A 23241-nucleotide genomic window follows, 5' to 3' on the forward strand; every position below is an offset into this window, starting at 1 on the left:
TATAAATCCTTAGAATTCATAATTCTGTAACCAAGATATATGAGATTATACAGATTGATAAATCTTTTTCCTTATATGTACAAATTAAAGTATTAATATTAACAAAGAACGAAGCTTTCTAATTTTGGATAAAAAGCAATCCGTACGGCCAATAAATGGATTTATAGCTGAATCTTACCTCACATTTTGTCGATAAAACAGGACTGAAACTTAGGTCAGCTTCGGAACCCCTTAAGCCTTGTGGAAATCAAATATTAATATAAACATTAATAAATATTAATATTAATTAGGAACCCCTTAAGCGTTGTGGAAATAAAATATTAATAAAATCACCTTCTCCGATTAATTTCAGGTAGAGTTTACTTTAATAGAATTTTAATTTAATGATGGCAAGAAATGGAGAACATGCAAAAAATGATGACATTCCTGGACATTTTTGCCGAGTAAAAAATGTCTCGAAATAATCTTTGGAATCGCCCTATTAACAGAGCGTCCGATAATTTTGGGACACCCTGTATAGAGAGCATCGTGCATGTATGTGTATACTATTTCACAACGCGTTGAATGCAACAGGATCCACTTCAGAGATCATACGCTCGGAGGAGTGCATCCGAGGCTATCTCTCTCTCTCTCTTTCTGTGTTAGAACTCGAGAAAGAATGGGAACGGCGGACAGAAATACGGCCACGGCACTCCTGGATACGGATTCATATTACTTAACCGGGCTATTTCGCCGAGACACACGGCATGCGATGTTCATTAAAAATCAACGAGAGACATCTTTTTCCTTTTTTGTTTGTTTAATCGCTCGCGTTAAAGTCCCGACGACATATTTTCTCATTGTCAGTAGCTAGTTCGAGTCGTCTTGCAGTTTTAGAGCTGATAAAATTCATTCTGTTTTTCTATAAAAAGCTTACTTTATTTATTTCATACTTATTTTTGATTTTATGTTTATTTATTTTACTTATTTATTTATTTTATTTATATTTATTTTATATTTATTAATTTATTTTTAGCTAGACTTTGTAGATAATTATTCTTATCCAGTTTTTTATGTCATATATGTAGGATAAATATAATTTTACAACATAAGAAACTGAATTTTATATTTAAAATTAAAATTACTTACCATAAAATTTTAATTTTAATCTGTTACATAAACAGTGTTATATAAACACTGAAAAAAAATTAAATTAATATAAATATTAATTTATTTTATTTTACATCAAATAAATCTTTACATCAATGTTGTATGACATAAAAAACTGGACAATAATTATCTACCAAATCTAGCTATAAAATAAATTAATAAATATAAAATAAATATAAATAAAATAAATGAATTAGTAAAATAAATAAATAATATAAAATCAAAAATAAGTATAACATAAATAAATAAATAAATACAAAAATGTCGCGTTATAAAAATGAAGTTTTCGCTGGTGTCCGACTGTCGTTGTTTGTCGCGAAATCGCGACAACGTCGACAATCGTTAGCGAACAAGCGTGTGAAGGATGAACGCAGCATGAATCCTTGGAGACGTCGTCTTCGTTTACGATTTAAGAAACGCCTGTGTGCAAACGAAGTCGACGGAATAACGATCGCGCATCCTTCCCGCGTCTCGGGAATTTCCCGCGAATTCTTCGCGATATTATGATGGAGAGACGCTTTGAAATTTTATGAATCAATTCCGTCTCAAAATCGTTGTTTGCGAGCGAGAAATCGATGTAATGAATTTAAAAGTATATTAATTTATTTAATATTATACAGGGTGTCCGATCACATTATGGCAAAAATTCTGAAACTTTTGTGATCAGTTCTGTTTCATTCTACTTATTCTCCAGACTTTGCCACATCGGATTTCTCTCTGTTTAAATCGCTCCAAAATTTATTAAATGGAAAAAAAATTTTGTAACGATATACTCGGAGAATTTGTAAAAATATTTTTTTCATCACATTTTTTGAGAAAATAATTAACAAATTAAATAAGAACAAAGTTGCATATTTAATAATGGAGTACTGAAAAAAAATTTATTGAATTTGAATAAATATTTATTTCAATACTACCTAAATCATTCATTTGAAACTAATAATATTGATTTAATGTGAAAAATAATCATTAATTTAATAATTTTTTTCAGTGTATATAACAGATTAAAATTAAAATTTATGGTAAGTAATTTTAATTTTAAATATAAAATTCAGTTTCTTATGTTGTAAAACAAATCTTATATTTATGAACCAACCCGATATATCTGGTGACCCGCGGATTTTGCGTGCCGATCATTTCGTGTGAATCGCGATAGCGTTTATCGCGCAGGATAATAATACTAATAATAATAATCATGATTGTTATATATGGTAATGTAAAGAGGATCGTTACGTGTCGGGCCACTTTAACGAGCTGTTATAATTTATGTTTGGAGGATGATCAATCATTTCAATCACCGACATCAACAATCGTGTCTTTCGCGCGGGACAAAATGAGGGATCTCTTTTCTCTCGACGTAGTCCAATAAAATTAGACTTTGACTTCATCAAAATTAGGATCAAGCTGAAATTTTGTGGAGACCTTTATTTCGATATTCTAACGAAATCCTGAAAAGTACCCTTAATTTCATCCAGGGCGCTTTTTTATAGGGGGTTTAGTTTTTTGCCATTATCTCGAAAACTATCAATTTTTCGAGAAAAATAGTTATTATCAAAATTGTAGCTCATAAAATTCCCTATAAAAAGGTTGTTACATTTTTTTCGTGGAATTAACTGTTTCGAAGATGTAGAGCGAAAAAATGCGCCTAGTATTCTATCTTATATTTTTTACGAACTATAGACATTGCAACTTTACCGTTTTACTCAAAAACGATTAGTTGTACGAAAAAAATATACACACCTTTTTTGTAGAGAATTTTATGAGCTATAATTTTGGTAATAACTATTTTTCTCGAAAAATTGATAGTTTTCGAGATAATGGCAAAAAAACAAAAAACTAAAATTTACCTCCCATAAAAAACGTTCTGGATGAAATTAAGGGTACTTCTCCATAGGATTTCATTAAAACATTGAAATAAAGGTCTCCACAAAAATTCAGCTTGATCCTAATTTTGACGAAGTTTTGTTCTTTTCAAGTCTAATTTTACTGGAGTAGAGGAGAATTCCGGAAAATATAGGATGATGATAGGATTCGAGACTCTTGCTTCGGCAAATCGGCGCTTGTTGAAAATTGCGCTAATTAAATTCGGCGACTAATTGGATAACTACGGTAAAGCGTGGCGCTCGTCTTACACCCTTTTTGTTCGACTTTCGCGAAACTATATACGCGTTTATAAGCATCCGAGCGAGCTCTCTGTGTCGCTCCTCTGTGTTTAATTCCCTCGCTCGTAATTTATCGGGAAACTCTAAATGAACTCTCTCTCGCGCACGTTGAAAAACTTCCGGGACACCCATTAGCCGAGTAACATAGATTTATACGAGGGAGGCATCGATTATCACTACTCCGTCGTTTCCTATATGTAATATATATATATATACATATACGTAGCTTTTACATTTATTTTGTTTATTATTATATACACGCGTATTTGTTGCGTAATTATGATTTATATAGCGAAGACGCTTTTTCTTGATTACATATCGTCCATCGAGCAATGATTTACAATTTGTTCGCGTAACGTTAAATAAATAAATAAATAAACATCGCTCCCGCTGCTCCATATTAAGAAACATGCGGTCGTATTTATAACAATTGATAAATAAATTAATATATCAAAGTATACGAAATATATTAATTATTTATAATAATTATTATCCAACCCCGATTTTATATATATTTTGTATACTTTTGATATATCAATTTATTTATCAATTGTTAAACGTCAAAATGACGTTATTTTAACGTCGAATGACGTTTAATGACGTCATTTTGACGTTTAATGACGTTAGTCTGCTACCAGGGAACTAGTTAATTAGTTAAAAGTTAAAAAATTAATAACTTTTAACTTAGCTTAGTTAATGTAAAATGTATTAATTTTTAACTTCAACTAGTTATTTTTGACCTTAAACTTATTAACTTTTTTCCTAAGTTAAATTATTGTTATGTTATTTGTTATTTTAAAAGAATTAACAAACAAAATTCTAATTTAATATAAATAATATTTTTAAAAATTAACTTTTGATTTAACTTCAGTTAATTTAATCTTAACTTAACTTTAACTGAGTTAATGTTTTCTTTATAAAACTGTTAACTTAACTAAATTAATTTTATAAGCAACTAACTTTAACTTAACTTAGTTTTAAAAAATCATTAACTTACCCAACTCTATGAAAAATAAAACTATATAGAATATAAAAAAATACATAAAAAATGTTGCAGTTTTAGAAGATTAGAATATGAAAGGGACGTCATTTTCCGAGAAGAGTAGAACAGAAATTGTGAACAAAAGGCGCTGACGATGCAAGAGAAAGAGAGAAATGCATATTTTCGCTACTGTTTCATTATGCAAGGGAGAATAATACCTCGTTCTGTTTTCTGTTCACAGCCGACAGCAGCTTTTTACTGGCAAACGCCCAGATCGTCGACTTCCCGATCGTCTATTGCAACGAGAGCTTCGTCAAGATCTCCGGCTACAACCGTGCCGAGGTACGAGTACCTTATTTAATACAACAGACACGCTCGATTTCTCTCGAGTTCTCGTTCAAAAATCTCACGCCGACTTTATCACGAAGACACTTTCGCAGAGCTATACAGAATGTCTGGCATAAAGTGTTACACCGAAAATATACAAGTAGGTCTTGTTATTTGGAGACAATGTTTCCTCGGCAAAAATATTGAAGCATCAATCATTTTCGAGTTATAAGCGATTGAAAATGAAGGGTTTTTTGCAAACTAATAACAGGGTGCCCAGCAGACTCAATGAAAAAAATTCCCTGGACTTTTTCAGATTTTCCAAGACCAGAAATAATTTTTTCCTTAACTTTTTAGTATTATTTTTTCCAAGTATATACCTAATTTGCATATATCTATATGATAAATCAATTAAATGTTAAATCTTTGAATTATTTTTTCAAAATTTTATTAATATGATTAATATAGATATTTTTACTATAAAACTCTTGTATAAATACAAATGTTTCATAAAAGCATTTCTGTTTAATCAACATTAATCAAATTTTGCAAAAACGATTTTTGAGAAAAAATTTTTTTATTTATATTATATCAAATTTTATTTTTAATATATTTTAACAAATTATAATACATATATTTTAATATATTCAATTTAATATTACAACAAAACTTTTAAATAAAATTAATGTATTAATTTTCAATAAAAAAAATGATTAGAAATAAAGTTCTTGAACAATATTATAATTCTCGAGCAATGTTATAATATATTTTGAAATATATAATATATTGAAATAAAATAACGCGACGATAAAAATATAAATTAACGAATATGCTATATAGATGAATCGATTTTTGACAACAGAAAATTAGCGTGCTGGGAGTCAAAGAAAAGTTTACATTTATTTAATAAAAAATTACATTCTCCAATTAATTTCAAGTAGAGTTTACTTTAATAAAATTTTAATTTAAGGTTTAATTATAAAGATACATGATGGCAAAAATTGGGAACATGCAAAAAATGATGGCTTCCCTCGACATTTTTGCTGAAAAAAATCATCTCCAAATAATGAGATCTACTTGTATATTTTCGGTGTGACACTTTGTGTCAGACCTGTATTTATACGACACACACATATCCATGTACAAAATGCATATGAGTATCTCTATTTTATACCGTATATTATATGTACATTAATTAATTAATTAGTTACGTGTCATATTAAGTGTCGCAAATATATATCCGACTCGTTATTTCATTTATTACAGCTACAATAAAACTTGCCAATTACTCGGGAATTATTCAAATATTGATTTGCGTTTTGTCGATAAATCAAATGCATAAATATAGAGAAATATCATATCTTAACAATTTACACGTTCTATATACAGGGTGTCCGGTAACTAACGGACCAATAATTAAGGGCGGATTCTCTGGCCAATTTGGAGACGATTTTTTCTTAGCAAAAATGTTGAGAAGTCAATAATTTTCGAGTTATAAGCGATTGAAAAAAATTATCTATTATAATTTTCATTAAAATAATTATTTTAAATATTAATAAAATTATTAAAAATTATTTAAATTTTTTAAAATATTTTTATAAAAATTTATTTATATTTAAATTTTATAATAAATTTATAGAAAAAAAATTAATTTCCTCATTCACTAATTTATCATATTTTTGTTTTTTGGATGAATTTATCATATGGGTTTTTTGAAAACTAAACGTTTTGGAGTTAAAAGTCTAACATAATTACATTCTTCAGTTAATTTCAGGTAGAGTTTACTATAATAAAATTTTAATTTGAGGCTTAGTTATAAAGATACATAATGATAAATATTGGAAAATTGTAAAAAATGATGACCTTTTTCGACATTTTCGTTGAGGAAAAATCGTTCCCAAATTGACCAAAGAATCCATTTGTAATCGTTGGTTCGTTAGTTACCGGACACTCTGTATAAATATTAAAAATATTGTTATTACATTTATATTGTTTCGTTCAATGTATACAAGAGTGCCGTTGAATCAGTAAAAAAAATTAAGCATTTACTCTCCTTTCGAATAAACACTGGAATTTATTTGCATATTTAATATAAAAAACAAAAATAAAAAAAAAATAAAATTTTAAAAATGTAGAAAGAAAAAATAAATCCTACACGGATGCCCATGTATATAGGTATATACATTATTTATACAACATCGAGGATAAACATAAAAGTATATTATTCCTTTTCCAGCTCTGGCTCGGATAGTTTCGAGCTGCATTTGAAAATCGACTGCACATAAGATTTCATCCTTCGCTGCACAATTTTTTTTATCTCAAGGTGCGCGTTGCATATTTTTGTAGGTTGCACATTTTCCGCGATTAAAGAACCGATACACGTATGTAATATAGTCTGTGTTGTATATAACATATATTATGGAATTCTATATTCGATACCCACCTGGTGGTGAGCAACGACTCGTTCATTTGTCGTTATCCTTCGCGGTTTAAAATGAAAGTGGTTGGGGTAGTTTGGGGGAAAAAGAGGGAGGGCGAATGGATAACGGGATTTAAACGCCTATTCAGGGTTGATTCATCGACATCGATTTATAGTCGCGGATAAGAATTTCAGCTGACAAGGTGCGAAAGCCGGAGAATTCGGGAGATAGAATCGGCCAACCCCCGATATCGAGTCTGCCAACCGAAGGCAAATTAGCCTTATCTAGCCGATGGCTCCGTAACCTACTCGATGAATTCGATAATTCACTATCGATCCTTTTTTTAGAATATTTAGCAGAATATTTATATTTTCGGAATATAAGATTGAATTTTTTCAAAGCTGCACTGAGAAAAAATTTAGTTAATTTTTATAAGTATTTATTTCATATGAAAAATATTTATTTGATATAAGAAAATCCTTTTCAAAACAAAGAAATATTTATTTGTTTCAAAGAAATGATTTTTAACAGTATTGAACTAAATATTTGTTAATTTAACAAATTTGTTTTCAGTGTGCAATTTTTTAACAGCTGATTTGGAATTGCTAAAAAATTAATAGGGTATTAACTCACAACATTATCGATCCTTTTTTTAGAATATTTTGCAGAATATTTATATTTTCGGAATATAAGATTGAGTTTTTCAAAAGCTGCACTGAAAAAAAAAATTAGTTAATTCTTATAAGTATTTATCTCAATAATGTCAAATAAATTACTTATTTAAAACTAATAATATTTATTTCATATGAAAAATATTTATTTGATATAAGAAAATTCTTTTCAAAACAAATAAATTATTATTTGTTATCAAATAAATGATTTATTTGACAGTACTGAACTAAATACTTGTTAATTTAACTAATTTTTTTTTTCAGTGTGCAATTTTTAACAGTGATTTGGAATCGCTAAAAAAATTAACAGGGTGTCCAGCAGACTCAATGAAAAAAATTCCGACTTTTGCAGATTTTCCATGACCAGAAATTAACTTTTCCCTGACTTTTTAGTATTATTTTTTCCAAATATATACCTAATTTGCATATATCTATATGATAAATCAATTAAATGTTAAATCTAAATATGTATTAATTTACTAAATATGTATTAATTTAGTCATTTTTTCAGTGTATAGATAAAATTGTGCTTCAAGTGAAACATCTTTATTATTTACTATCTTAAATATTCCAACTCGGTCTCCTTCTTCATGTTGTACACCTATATACTTTGAACATTGTGCATGCACGGCCATTGTATTTGTCGCTTTTGAAAGATCCATTTGAATATATATTCATGGCGATGTGCATTTACTATAATGAAAACTTGAAAAATTGCTTCTCGTGCATTACTTATATCGAGAACACACCTCGGATTACTCGGTTTTCAACTTTAGCGTCTCGACTTAGCATCGCAAGCAATAGAAAAGCGGTAACTTTTGTAAGACACTCCGGCTTTTGTAAGACACTTCCGTAATGTTCCAAATCCTATTGTTCGAAAAGACACATGGATTTAGGATTTACAAACTCTATTACTGGAAGCTGGCTTGATGCTTCCGTGGAAGGTTTGCTTGGTAAAGAACAGAAGCGACGACGGAATAAAATATCGCGCATTTTTTTCACTCGTTCGATTTTCTCTTTCCGACAAATATTTATATTTATTTTAATATTTATATTTAATAATATTATACTTATATTTTTTTTAATATTTATATAAATACAAATATAAAAAAAAGAAATATAAAATGACAAATATAAAAATTAATATATATATATATATATTTATATTTATTTTAATATAAATACAAATATATTAAAATAAATGTTTATTTTATGTCGTCTTACTGTTTAATATTTTTTAATAAAAGATTGAATGTCATAAAATACAAAGCATATAAAAATAGAAAAAAATAGAAAATATATTCGAATGAAAAAATTATTCTCGGGACGCGAAAAGGGATTGCGATTCGATAGATTTTCGTTTACACAGAGATTTTCGCAGAATCTCCTTCGAAAAATAACCAATTTTTTGTTCGCACCTGAAATAAAAACTATTATACACTTGTGACCTTTCAATCGTTTTGTTTGCTTGAATTATTTTTACATAGAGACCGATATTGTTAAGGAAAAAAACAACGTTAATTCTATTATATTGCCTTCAGCAGTCTCAAAAGACATAATCGACTTAAGCGGATGCTGACCATGTTTGTTTTACCGACTTTGAGTTCAGGGGCTTTTCTTTTTATTGGCTATACAGATTGAAAAATTCTTCTCCACAATAAAGTATTATTTATAATAATGAACGGGGAGCGCTGTAATAATTTCGTATAAAAAATAATAAAAGTTAAAAAATTAATTTTTTTTATCGGCCTCTTGCATCAGCTCATAACAATAGTTATTTAATACAAAAGTTCTGCAGTTTATTTGTGCACAAAATATGGCGCTCCCAATAGAGATGACGTGAAAGAATTAGTTGCCATTCATTATTTTCAGTACTTTCATTGTGGAGGATTTTTCAGTCTGTATATTCAATAAAAAGTGAATCTAACCTAACTTAAAGTCGGTAAAACAGAACTACGGCCGCATCCCCTTAATGTAATCATACAGTAGGTCGAATTTCTACGTTTTAAAAATGTTACTACTGCTAAAATTCTCGAGTTTTCTTTGAGAGTCTTTTACGCCTGTTTTCGCATCGGTCAGCAAAATTACGTTTGCGCTTTTCCGTTTCAAAGTGGCGTTTCTTTTTTTGCATACATACACAAATGTGAAAAAAGGACGCAGTTAACATTTTAGTGCATCAGCATCATAGAAATATAACCGTGGCATTGACTTCTGCAGATGCTGCAGATGTTGAAGAGACGCGAGTGCATTTCAATGCCATCAGATATTCGAAGTAAATCTGTTTAGTCGCAGTTCGACGAAGCGAGAATAAAATACAGGAGCAGCTTTTTTTTAACTAAGATAATTTTTTTTTTAATTTTTACATATCCAACAGATGTTGCCCCTTTCGTTATTTTCGCGAGATACCAATTTTAAAAAAAAATCACGGCGCGATTTTTTAATTCAACTAGGCTCGCGAAGTGATTTCGTTCCTGTTGCGCTCTCGCGGAATTTAAAGGTCAGCGCTACGGGATTAATAAATCTGTTTCGAGGTCGAAAAACACGAGGTGGTATATCACCTATATGTAGGTATATATGCTCGATATCCCGCACGAAACGCGCGACCATTTCTCGCTCTCGTCGGCATTTGATAACGCAAATCGGGTCGACCTTTATCGACGTTATCGATCCGCGAGATCGCTATTTTAAGGAAGCACTTTATTTCACAAATGGCTTCTGTTTACGTCGTTTAAGTCCCGTAAGCATTATACGCATCGTAACGTTAAAATAAATTACTCCCGAATATACATAAATTTGTATATTATCGCGGCAATTTGAAAAAAAAAAAATATACGCAGGGATAATATGACTTCTAGTATGCTAATTTTCTGAGTTAAAAATCGATTCATCTACAGTGTATTCGTTCATTTACATTTTCATCGTCGTATTATTTTATGTCAATGTATTATATATTTCATAATATATCATAACATTGCTCAGAAATTATAATATATTGTTCAAAAACTTTATTTTAATTCCTTTTTGTATTAAAAATTAATACATTAATTTGATTAAAAATGTTTTATTTAAAAGTTTTGTTGTGATATTAGATACCATTGAATATATTAAAATACATGAAATGTAATTTGTTAAAATATATTAAAAATAAAATTTGATATAATAGAAATAAAAAAAGTGATTTAATATTTAATTTATTTATCATACAAATTATATATTTGGAAAAAATAATATTAAAAAGTCAGGGAAAAAATTAATTACTAGTCTTGGAAAATCTGAAAAAGTCAGGAAATTTTTTTCATTGAGTCTGCTGGACACCCTGTTAGGGTAAAAATACCTATTTAATAAAGAAAACATTAATACAATTTTGAAAAAAGAATTCTAACAAGATTTAAAAAAAAATTTTTTCTCAAAAATTGTTTTTGCAAAATTTGAATAATGTTAATTAAATATAAATTTAACATATATAAGATAGGCAATAAGAGCCAAATCGCGGATGACAGTGCGTTATCCTAAACGAAACTAAATTTTTTCGTTAGAATTAAATACCTGTGCACAAGGCACCAAATTTTACTTGGACACGGCCAAGATATAAAATTGGAATAATCTCTACAAGAGATTTTTAATTCCATGAATTTTAACCAGAATCGGGAAACGATTCTGCGACTTTCGGATCTATATTTTTCTCTCGTATTTATTTCTTTAGGGGGAATAGGGGATACATGGAATTAAAAATCTCTTGTAGAGATTATTCCAATTTTATATCTTGGCCGTGTCCAAGTAAAATTTGGTGCCTTGTGCACAGGTATGTAATTCTAACGAAAAAATTTAGTTTCGTTTAGGATAACGCACTGTCATCCGCGATTTGGCTCTTATTGCCTATCTTATATATGTTAAATTTATATTTATATTACAGAGCCTAGTTAAACTCTTAATGTTAATTAAACAGAAATGCTTTTATAAAACATTTGTAGTTTATATAAAAGTTTTATAGTAAAAATCTATTTAATCTATTTAATCATATTAATAAAATTTTGAAAAATCAAATTTTGAAAATTTTTTCTCAAAAATTGTTTTTGCACAATTTAATTAATGTTGATTAAATAGAGGTGCTTTTATGAAACATTTGTATGAAACATTTTTTTATATCTCGAGTATTTTTCGAGATATATCTAGAAAAGCAAAAAACCACTTTACATATGAGGAATTTCACCTTTTCGAATCATTTTTGAACCGCAACTGAAAATTTCTAAATTCATCTATTTATCTCTCCTAAATATGTGTGAAATTTTATCAAGATTAGAATTTTCGAGGTTCCCTTATAAGTCAGTTATTATAATACCGATCTCTAAAATATAGTACGCGATTTCTCCGATTAACGCTTAAAGTTAGAAATTTTGTGCCATTCAGTTGTATAATTTACGTTCTTGATTAATACATAATGAGCGCAGAGTGCATATTAATAATAGGCAGATCGTTCTAATTATGAAACGGATTAATCGATCTTCCACCACCTTCTGGTCATCGCGCACATTTATCATCTGCTCTTCGTCTCTTTTCTTCCTATATGTATATATTGTATAATTAATTATATTATATATATATTTTATAATTAATTATATTACATATATATATATATATTGTAATTAATTATATCATATATATATATATATATTATAATTAATTATATTTTATTATTTAATTATATTATATATAGTAATCATATTTATCTTATATTTATGTTATATTTATTTTATAATCGCGACTAGTAATTTTATAATGTACATGTGTATAGGCCTATGTGACATTCCACAAAGGTGAATAAATTAGAACGGAGGCTTTATCGAACAACTGTGTCCCCAGGTTATGCAAAAGTCATGCCGCTGCGGATTCATGTACGGGGAGCTGACGGACAAAGAAACGATCGCCAGGATCGAGGAGTGTCTCGAGGGCCAGATTCACGATCAGTTCGAGATTCTACTGTACAAGAAGACCAGTAAGTCGCCATCACGCTTAATGTTTATACCCGCATGCAGAGAAGCTTAAATGTGTGAGGCTCTTTTTCGCGAGAATCGACGGTTTCGCGACGTGCAATTTACAAAAAAAAAAAAAACTGTTCAGAAATTACTAAATAGAAAATTTTTCAGCACGCTTTGGATCTTCCTAAAGCATTCGAAAATAAAAAATCGTTTCGCTCTAACGAATTAACCCTTCTATCAATGAACGAGTACCCAGCTATCCAAAGAAACTTAAAAAATGTCAAAAAAAATGTGGCAGTATTTTGTTCCGTCCAAAACAAAAATACGAGGGTCTTTGTACTCGAAAAAAATCTAAACAACGGGGAAGAGTGCTCGATGCTCAAACAGCTGTTACAAAAAATTGTCGCAGTTCAACATACGTTGAAAGAAAAAACGGAAAAATGATTTGCATCGACGCGACAGCGGGATTAAATCGCCATTTTTGCGCCGGATATTACACGGTATATGAATAATCGCAGGTATGAAGTAACTCGTTCCTGGAATGAGTCGTTATCGTCGGGGTGTGATTATATGTCGCGGCGTGTAATTTTCGATTTGGGCGAAAAATTCACGACGAACTAACTAACCTGCGGCGCGCGCGCGTTGACAACTTCGTTTTTCCTCCACGCGTTTATCACGCCCGGTAATTGGATGAGCGTGCAAAAAAAGGCGGCGGGTTGTCGGAAAGGGGGCAAAAACTTGGAATCTCGGTTGTCAGGGGGCTGGTAGAGAAAGGGGGCGGAGTTATTACGCGCGGAATTTGCATGCGCGTGTTTATCGGAACGGCATCTAGCTTCCTATTGCGCTGTCGTGCACTTTATGCACCGCGCGGAAACGCAGTTGGAAGTAATACAGCAATCATATACCGCGGCTCGTGTATGCATTTAATAGGGGGACAAAACGCGCGACCGCTTTTACCGCGATGAAACCGATACTTTGACGATGGAATTAGGATATATGTATGTATAATCAACCCGCAATTTTTCTAACAGCGATAAACACAGGGGAGGAAATGATTTCCCGCGTTATTTCTTGGGATAATTTTCGGAAATTTGCTTTCCTCATTTCGATCTTACATAATTGGATTTAATATAAAATCGATTTAAGAAATATAATAGAGTATATCTTGCGATATAAAAAAGCTGCGTTTCCTTGAATGCTGTTCCTTATAAATGTTTGATGTTTCTCGATGTGCTATTAACAATTTTATATGCGCATAGATAGTGAATATAATGTTTATCGTGAAAATTTATATATATTATTTTTCGCGATGCTTTTTTCGCAATGTTATGGATGTACATACACATGTTTTCCAAGGATCATATAGCCAAGATTAATTATACAGGAAAGATTTTACACGTGTATTTTTATATGAATTTATATACATATATTTTTTACATATTTATATATTTTTTATATATATTATATATATATATATATATATATTTTATTAAATTCTATAATTTGTACAGAGTGTCCCAGAACTAACGGAAAAGTTTTTAATAGCAGATTCTTGATGGTATCATTCGGAGACGAAGGCTTTTTTAGAAACTAGGCCTTGCAGAAATAAAATATTAACAGAATTATACATATTCTTCAGTTAATTTTAGGTAGAGTTTGCTTTAAATAAAATTTTAATATAAGACTTACAATTAGTTGCAAGAATACATAATAACAAAAATTGGGAACATGCTAAAAATGATGGCCTCCCTCAACATTTTCACTAAAGAAAAATCATCTCCAAATGATACCAGGAAAAACTTTGTCATTAAAAACTTTTCCGCCAGTTCTGAAACATCTTGTATATTTTATTAATTTATATAATTCATGTATTTTATATATTTATACACTGACAACGAGAAAAAAATTATTAAATTTAAATAAATCTTTATTTCAATACTGCCTAATAAATACTGCCGTTTATTTGAAACTAATAATATTGATTTGATGTGAAAAATATGTACTCGATATAAGAAAAACAGATAAATATTTCTTTCTTTTAAATAAATAATTGATTAGACAATATATTGAAATAAATATTCAATAATTTTTTTTTAGTGTATAATTTATATTCTACATAAGTATATAAAAATATATATATACATTTTTTGAATATATTTATTATATATGTTATGTACGAAAACATTTATTGAATTTCAATAAATATTTATTTCAATACTAATAAATACTGCCATTTATTTGAATCTAATAATATTGATTTGATGTGTAAAATATGTATTTGATATAAGAAAATTCTTATATTTATTTCTTTCGAATAAATGATTTATTGGACAGTATATTGAAATAAATATTCAATAATTTTTTTTCAGTGTATAATTTATATTCTATAATACATATAAAAATATATAAAAGTTTATAAAAAAAAATATATGTACATTTATATATAAATTTTTTGAATATATATTTATCATATATATGTTATGTATTTAGATGATTAATCTTGAGTTTATTGAAGAGCATGTTGGACAGGCACACAATATGTGCTAGATGCAATGTTTCGTATAACTGCGCGAGATCGTTTAATATAGTGAAGCCGTCGTTTCGGGGAAACGCCTCGGGGCACGAGATGTATCATTATGCATGCGCAATATTTGATGGAAACATCTATATCGAACCGTGTAACTGTGTCTGCATACTATATCGTATATACCGGTAAGTTTCGTGTTTCGTTGGTTGTTCCACCATCATGTTGTATATCACTCGATTCTGATACTCGCGTGCCGTCCCTCGCGGTTCGAAGGAAATTCGATCATTTCCGATCGCCTTTTCTCGGTGGAGAAAAAAAAACACCCTTTCCTACCCCTTCTCTCGATACGTGACGTGTTAAGCGTAATAATGAAAGAGATCCTTCTGTTTAAAGGTAGCCCACGAGGTATGTCTAGCACAGCTCGCAAATGCCACCAGTAAGTCACCCACGAATCTAAGATCTATGCAAAAAAGACACGGATATATATAATATACATATATACTACTTCGAACGATATATGTATAATGCGCTTAAATTAAGATTAGAACTTGAAAGCTTTATAAAATAGTTTTAAATTTGAATTAATTACTCTTGATTAATTCTAGATCGATTTCCGACAATCTCTCTTTTAAAAAAAAAGAAAGAAAAAACAGCTGATTATATCATCGTCGTAGTTTGACCCTCTTCTCGCTTTTGTATACATCAACACCGACGAGATTTATCTTTCCCAATCTCTCCTCCTTTCTTTTCTTTTTCGTTAAAAATATTCTCTTCATATAAAATTCATACTTATTTTGGAGAACAACTGCCGTCATTTTTCCCTGAAATAATTGATTCTCTGCCAACCGGGAGCCAGAATGGATAAAAAGATTATATAGCTCGGCGACGACCGTAAAAAATAGATCACGGACGTTATTTTCGTCCCTGAAAAAAGGGGCGAGTCGAAGCACCTTTTTTTTTTTTACCCGACAAAACTCTCCGGCCAACGGCCCTTATCGTCGAAAGAGATGACTGCAGCAGCTCCGTTTCTCTCTGTCTCTTTTTCTCTCTCTCCGGGGAGAGATGGAAGATTCACAACCCTTGCGTGAAGAGAGATCATCGACCCGCAAGGTTGATTAACTCGCGAGGAAAACGAAACGGAGCTTTGTTAAAGGAGACTCAATTACGCACCGCATCATACGCGGGAGAAACGGAAGCTCTTCATTTTCGACACATTTTATTTTTATATACTCAAGCTTTATCCTCGCCAACATACACACGACAATGTATTATATACAGGGTGTCTCGTTTTAAATATAGAGTATTTGTTATTTTTTTAAGGAATTATTTTAATTTTCTTACGTAAATTGATTTTTCGGAATGTTCGGCGTGAAAAGTTTTTAGACTCGAATAGTTGAGAATTGAATGGTTTATGATTTTATGCTTTTATGGTAAGTACATATTTGGAAAAAAATGAATCTCGTGATATAAAAGAAAAATTTACTCTTCTGATTTAAAAAAAAATTTGCAATGTGCAACTGTATTCTTTTTTAAATAATTATATGTTTTTTATGCCAATTTATTTATTCTCATTATTTAAAAAATTATTAAAGTAAGCTTATATAAAATTAATACATATTTCATATTTTTTGCCAAAATGTATCAGAATGAAATAAAATTTTTTTGTAAACTATATCATTTTCTGACTATTTTATTGTAATAAATTTTCAACGCCAAATATTAAGAATCAATTTTTGAAAGAAAATTAAAGTGGTTCCGTTTAAACAAATAATCTCAAAAACTTAAAATAAGACTGTATTTACGACAAAACATTCCCCTCAAAATCCAACAACTTTTATAAGAAACATGTTTTCGGTGGAAATCGGTTTTCATAAAATATTAATGCATTATTTAAAGTGGGACACCCTATATATGTATGCATATAACGTATACAAATAACACACACAATAGTATATTGTCGGAGCAATTTTCGTTCTCATTTGCCTCGTTTTTCATCCCATTAAAATGAAAATTTGTCACATAAAGCATCTCTAGCGCGCACGATGTAAATTAATTTACATATTTTTTAAATCCTCTAGTATCGCTATATATATTATATTATATTATATTATATTATATTATACAATATATACATATGTATGCACTAAAAACTCTTGAAATTTAGAGGCCAAGTTTGACAAATTTGCTATTTCAACCAGATCTTTCATTACTCTTCTTCCCCGTCTCGATTGTATGCAAATTCCAATTATTCAACTTGACATATTAGCACTACGTATTAACGTTCATTAGCGAAACATTTCGGTCGATTGAACGAACCGATTATTATTAGCGAAACTTAATTTCTCGTATAACCTGCTATTCTTCTCCTGACAATACTGTATATATTCGCACTCTCTATATTATAATACGTACTCTGCTTTCATTTGTAACTCTGTTTGTTGCCAGTAATTCGTAATACACTCTGCGTAATAGCATACACGCACGCTGCGTTATATAATTACGCCATTTACATTCAAGCGTATGAATTGGGATATTCCGCGTAAGGTTTAATATCGGGGTAATTGAGATAATTTGGATACCCTGCGGTATGACGGCAATAACTGTGATATATTCCAACGATGTAATTGATAAAGCCATCGCGCTTTTAACGTGACGTCATATCAGAAATATATATATTACGCGTAATTTCTTTAATAATGAAAGAATATTGATCTAAAATTTTTTCATTTAATACTGAAAGCTCAAAAATTTATTATAAATTTTATCTTCTTATATTTCGTGTGTTTTAATATGGCTTTATTGCCATAAAATTAAGTTTATAATGAATTTAACATTTTTTTAATGTTAAATTATAAAATTCAGCCAAATTTTCTCTCTCTCTGTTTCTTTCCAGTATCACAATTATACAGAAATAAATATATTATGCGTAACCTTTTTAATAGATACTTACGTGAAATTATATGTAATTTAATATTAAGCTTAAATTTATTATCCTATTCTAAAAAAGGCATGTTTAGTTGAAGAAATAACGAACTGAGGATAAAGAATAGAAAATAAGAATAGAGGGAATAGGAAACAGTTCAATATAAAACATGAAATAGAATTTAATAACGCAGAATAGAATAACCGAGGAATAGTGCTAAGAATAGTGAAGTGTTGAAACTTTTCTATTCTGTGTTATTAAATTACATTTCATATATTTTATATTGAACTGTTCCGCCTACTTCCCGTTTTCTTTCCTCTATTCCTTTTTCTTTATTCCTGTTTCTTATTCCTTTTATTGTGCGCAGCCTCTAAATTTGTATATTTCAATATAAAACACAGAAATAATTGCGACAAAATTTTAATCACGTTTATAAATATTTAAATGTACATGAATAGAAAAAACGAGAATTTTGAATATTTTTAATTGTTTGGCATATTTAAAAAAAATTTTTTTTTAAATTATTAAATTATATAATTCATTGTTTTAATGAAAAAACATTTTCTTAAATTTTTTATATAAAGTTAATATGTATAATTCCTTAACTCTTTCCTAAATTGTGCTCCAGTTAATTTTTGATATGATTAATCTACACATACAGATAATATTAAATATGTATACATGCAATACACTCACTGATACGATGTGCAACAGTGGAATTCTATAATACAGAGCGTTAATCTATAACATAAAAAACACAAATTAAATTTTATGTGTACAAAATAGTTTTTAAAATAATTAATATTTGAAAAAGTCAGTAATGCGCAATTAAAATTATACATATGTAAAATTTTATACCTATATATATATATATATATATATATACATATATATATATATTTCTATATTTATATATAAAATATATATAATTTATATATATATTTATATAATTTATTTATACATTTATATATAATATTAATTTATATAAATTCGTTTTAATTATAATCTGCTCACCACATGATTTGCTCGATGCCTTCTCAGGCCTCCTCTTCCTCTTTTGTACTTATATATAGTGTCTTTTTGACACTTACACAGTACACACTCGCGAAAATACGATTACGCGCGCGCATTAATGAGCAAAATAAAATAATCGCACGACAATTTGAAGAACACTCCCGACATTAATCATACGTGACCCTAAACGGCACTTCCGAGTTTACTCGCGCGATACTTTTGTGCAGAACTCCCGAGACATTAATCGTACGTACTTATTTTCATCCCTCGGCACTCCCGCTTTTAATCGTACACGTCTATTTTATGCGCTTGCGTCAATTATAAGCGACGCATGTTTGAGAGAACCTTAATTACAATTATAATTATGCGCAGCTACGATCCGCACGACGCGATGCGCGAAATTTACGCGGGATGTCGGCGCAGTGATGCCAACTGTCGGAAAATACGCGGCAAGTCGCCGCAGCGAGGCCACCTGTCAAATTAGAAATGATCAGGCTTTCGCGATTAATCGATCATTGAAACGATCGATTAACATAGAGCGCCCTACTCGACGCGACAAGTGTCAAGTGCGTTCGAATAATATTTTGATCGACCAATCAAGAGAAAGAAATATTTTTTCTTTTGTCCTGATTAAAGAAAAACTGTTCCGAAGCAAGAGGAAAATATTTTTTTCCTGATCAAAATATGCGAAGCACTCGTACACGATCGATTAATCGATCATGGAAAAGATCGATTAATCGCGAAAAACTGATAACTTCTAATTTGACAGTTGGCCTCGCTGGGACGACATATATTCTTTGTATTCTTTATATATTCTTTGTATTAAAGAAAAATTAAGAAATTTATATGTCAACTTTTTCATTAGAACAATGGATTACATAAGTTTCTTTGAAATATTAAAAAATATATGCTAAGCAAATAAAAGTATAAAATTCTCATTTTTTAAATTTATGTACATTTAGATATTCATGAACATGATTAAAACTTTTCGGTGATTATTTCTATGTTACTATTAAAATATACAAGTTTAAGGGCTGCGCATAATAAAAGGAAAAAGAAACAGGAAATAAAGAACAGAAAACAGGAACAGGAAACAGGGAACAGTTAAATATAAAACATATGAAATGTAATGTAGTAACGTAGAATAGAGAAATTTCATCACTTTACTTTAACACTATTCCTCTGTTGTTCTATTTTGCGTTACTAAATTATATTTCATACATTTTATATTGAACTGCTCCCTATTCTCTCTTCTTTTTTTTTATTGTGCATAGTCCCTTGTTAGCAGTTTGACAATTTGTTCAAAGTAAAATTAAATAAAATAATATATTATAATACTTTAAACTCTCGATTAATATTTTTGACAGTTATCAGCTGATTTCTGTCAAAAAATATTAATCGCGGATAAAAGTATTACAACATATTATATTATTTACAACATATATTATAAATAATAATATTTTACTTTATATTATAAAATCGAGGAATAGCGCGTGCTCTTGTGTTGTTTCTAACAAATTTGACATTTTTTATTTAATACTATGGCTTCATCGTTGAATATTTCAGTGTCAAGTTTTTCTCCTTTCTCTTTCTCTGTTTTTTTCTAGTATCACAATTATCCCGCGAGAGATTAATTCTGAATAAGCCTCTTTCGCTTTGCTTTGAAATTCACACTGGTTTTTGAAGTCATAGCTACGCTCTCACAGCGATGACCCACTCTTTTTGCCACCCCTTGAGAACAGGGTCGCGCCCGTATTTCCGGTCGGCGAATGTATGTACATATTGTCGACGCTTTTCATACATAGCTTCGTACACTATCGTCGTTCGACGGGCTTACATGGTTGCTTAATTAAGCCAGTTGTTGGGGAGAGAAGGAGGGTGGCGCGAACATACATATAAAATATTATCAAGCGTTTATATATGTGTGTTCGTCCCTCGGGTTCGAAATTTCACGAATTTCCTACTCCCTCCCTCTCTCTCTCTCTCTCTCTGTCTCTGTCTCTCTCTCTCTCTCTATCTTTCTCTTTCATTAATCCACGATATAGGACAACCGGTTGAAGTATCATCAGGTGAAATGCTGTCTCGAGAGAGAAAGATGCGAGAAGAAGACTCAAAGATATCGTGTCCCATTCAGGAAATTCACTTTTCTATCTACTCTCTATCTCAATTTTCTGACGTCACGTAAAAGTCTCTCTCCGAGGTATCTTTCGCGAGATCTATCTCTTTATTAATACACCCTTTCCCTCTCTATTGCATTAGCTTTGTATACCCTCTCGACGTGTTATATGCGCTACTCTCTTCTCTCTTTCCTTTCGCACTTCGAATTTTCCTCATTATCGTTGCCATTTCATTCCGCATGTTCGCATGCTTTGCGAAGCAGCATCGTGGGCGAATCCCTAATTGGATTCCATCGCTCGCATATAGATACATATATACAGCTTCGATCTTGCATGCCCGACATGCGACATTGTGGACAAGTGCGACGATAATTTGGCGACTTGTCGCTCGTTGGTTGAAACATTCTGTATTATGAGGTGACAACTCAAGTGACAGCTTAGAAATTGAATGTTGGAGAACAGTAGCCAGCATTCGATTGACTTGCCTTTTGACTTTTGCTCGAAGCAAACGCAATAATGCATGATCGGATATAATTTAACTGCTGTCACTCAAGAGAGGACTTTCTACTTCGACTCTTTTATTCGTGATATTGCAGGAAGAACCGTGATTTTTTCGAGAACTAAATTTTTTTTATATTTTCTTAGGAAAAAATCTGTTATTTATTGTGCACAGTTTCTTGTTAGCAGTTTGACAGTTTGTCTAAAATAAAATTAAATAAAATAATATGTTTAAATACTTTAAACTCTCGATTAATATTTTTGACAGTTATCAGCTGATTTCTGTCAAAAAATATTAATCGCGGATTAAGGATTCTCTCGTTGCTATATTATCTTGCGTTTTATCGGCAGTTCTTATCTTCAGAAAAGATACATGAACAACAGTATTGCGATCAATTTTCATGTATCAGCATTTCCTAATATTTCCCATTTGAGAAACGCTTTTCTTATTGTATTATATATATATACTAGAACACAATATATTACAAACTATAGCTTCCAGTACACGTAGCATGACAGATCTATCTAGATTATTACGGCAGCAGAAAGATTTCCAGCCGAATTTGACAATCAGCTGACTCGCTGATTCTCTCTTCGCAAAAAGAGGAACTCTGAGATAATCTTCCTGCGATCGATTCGTGCTTGAAAGTATATATATGCGACTTGAAAAGTAGATTTTCACATTCTCTCTCTTTACCATCTTTATGCGAGCAGACAGTACCGGTGTCGTTTTCTTTTTTTACACTGTACAGAGACACCATTATGGCTGCTGCTGCAAATAGCGCCCATAAAAAACGAACGAGACCTCGTGGTCCTGTTCCTGCTGACGTTTCGAGACATCACCGCCCTGAAGCAGCCGATCGAAACCGACGACAGCAAAGGCGGCCTCTCCAAGTTTGCCAAACTCGCCAGATCGGTCACCAGATCGAGATCGGTCCTCGTCTCTCAATTCAGCTCGCATGTGCCAGCTTTGAAGGACACAGCTGTGCCTACCACCACCAAACAATCGCATCTGGGTCATGTAAGTCGCCATATTTCATTTTTTTCAATAAATTTTATCACCAATTTTTATTAATATAATACACAGTTGAAAAAGTGTGTTAAATTTAACAGATATCACATGTCCCAAACGGTCCACAGAAATTTTGGTATTAATTTAACATAATATAGATATGTTACATGGAGACATAAATATTGTGTTAATATTTTAACATAACATAAATGCAAAACGTCAAATAATTTGAAATAAATTTTGTGTAAAATGAACATAGTTTTAATGTAAAAATTAACTAAAAATATATTAATTTTAGATTTTATCACCCCTACTTATATTATAAAATAGAAAATCAATATTTTTTTCTGTAAATTTTAATTAAAAAGAACTATGCTAGAGAACTATAGAAATAGTTGAAAACTATAAAATTCTATTGTTTAAATTTAGAATGATATGCTAACTTGGCTGAAAATTAGCATAT

At 30.4% G+C, this 23241-nt stretch overlaps 1 protein-coding gene across 1 annotated transcript in view; it reads left to right on the forward strand.

Moving 5' to 3' along the window:
• The window catches only part of eag (potassium voltage-gated channel protein ether a go-go), a 149020-nt gene that overhangs the window by 98219 nt on the left and 27560 nt on the right, over positions 1 to 23241 (forward strand). Inside the window, 3 exon segments of the mRNA XM_029320590.2 lie at positions 4535 to 4635; positions 12572 to 12704; positions 22519 to 22787. Of these exon segments, the coding sequence (XP_029176423.2) occupies positions 4535 to 4635; positions 12572 to 12704; positions 22519 to 22787 (503 nt within the window).

Source organism: Nylanderia fulva, unplaced genomic scaffold, assembly GCF_048542155.1.
Source record: "Nylanderia fulva isolate GAGA-0341 unplaced genomic scaffold, ASM4854215v1 Scaffold39, whole genome shotgun sequence".
Lineage (NCBI taxonomy): Eukaryota > Metazoa > Arthropoda > Insecta > Hymenoptera > Formicidae > Nylanderia > Nylanderia fulva.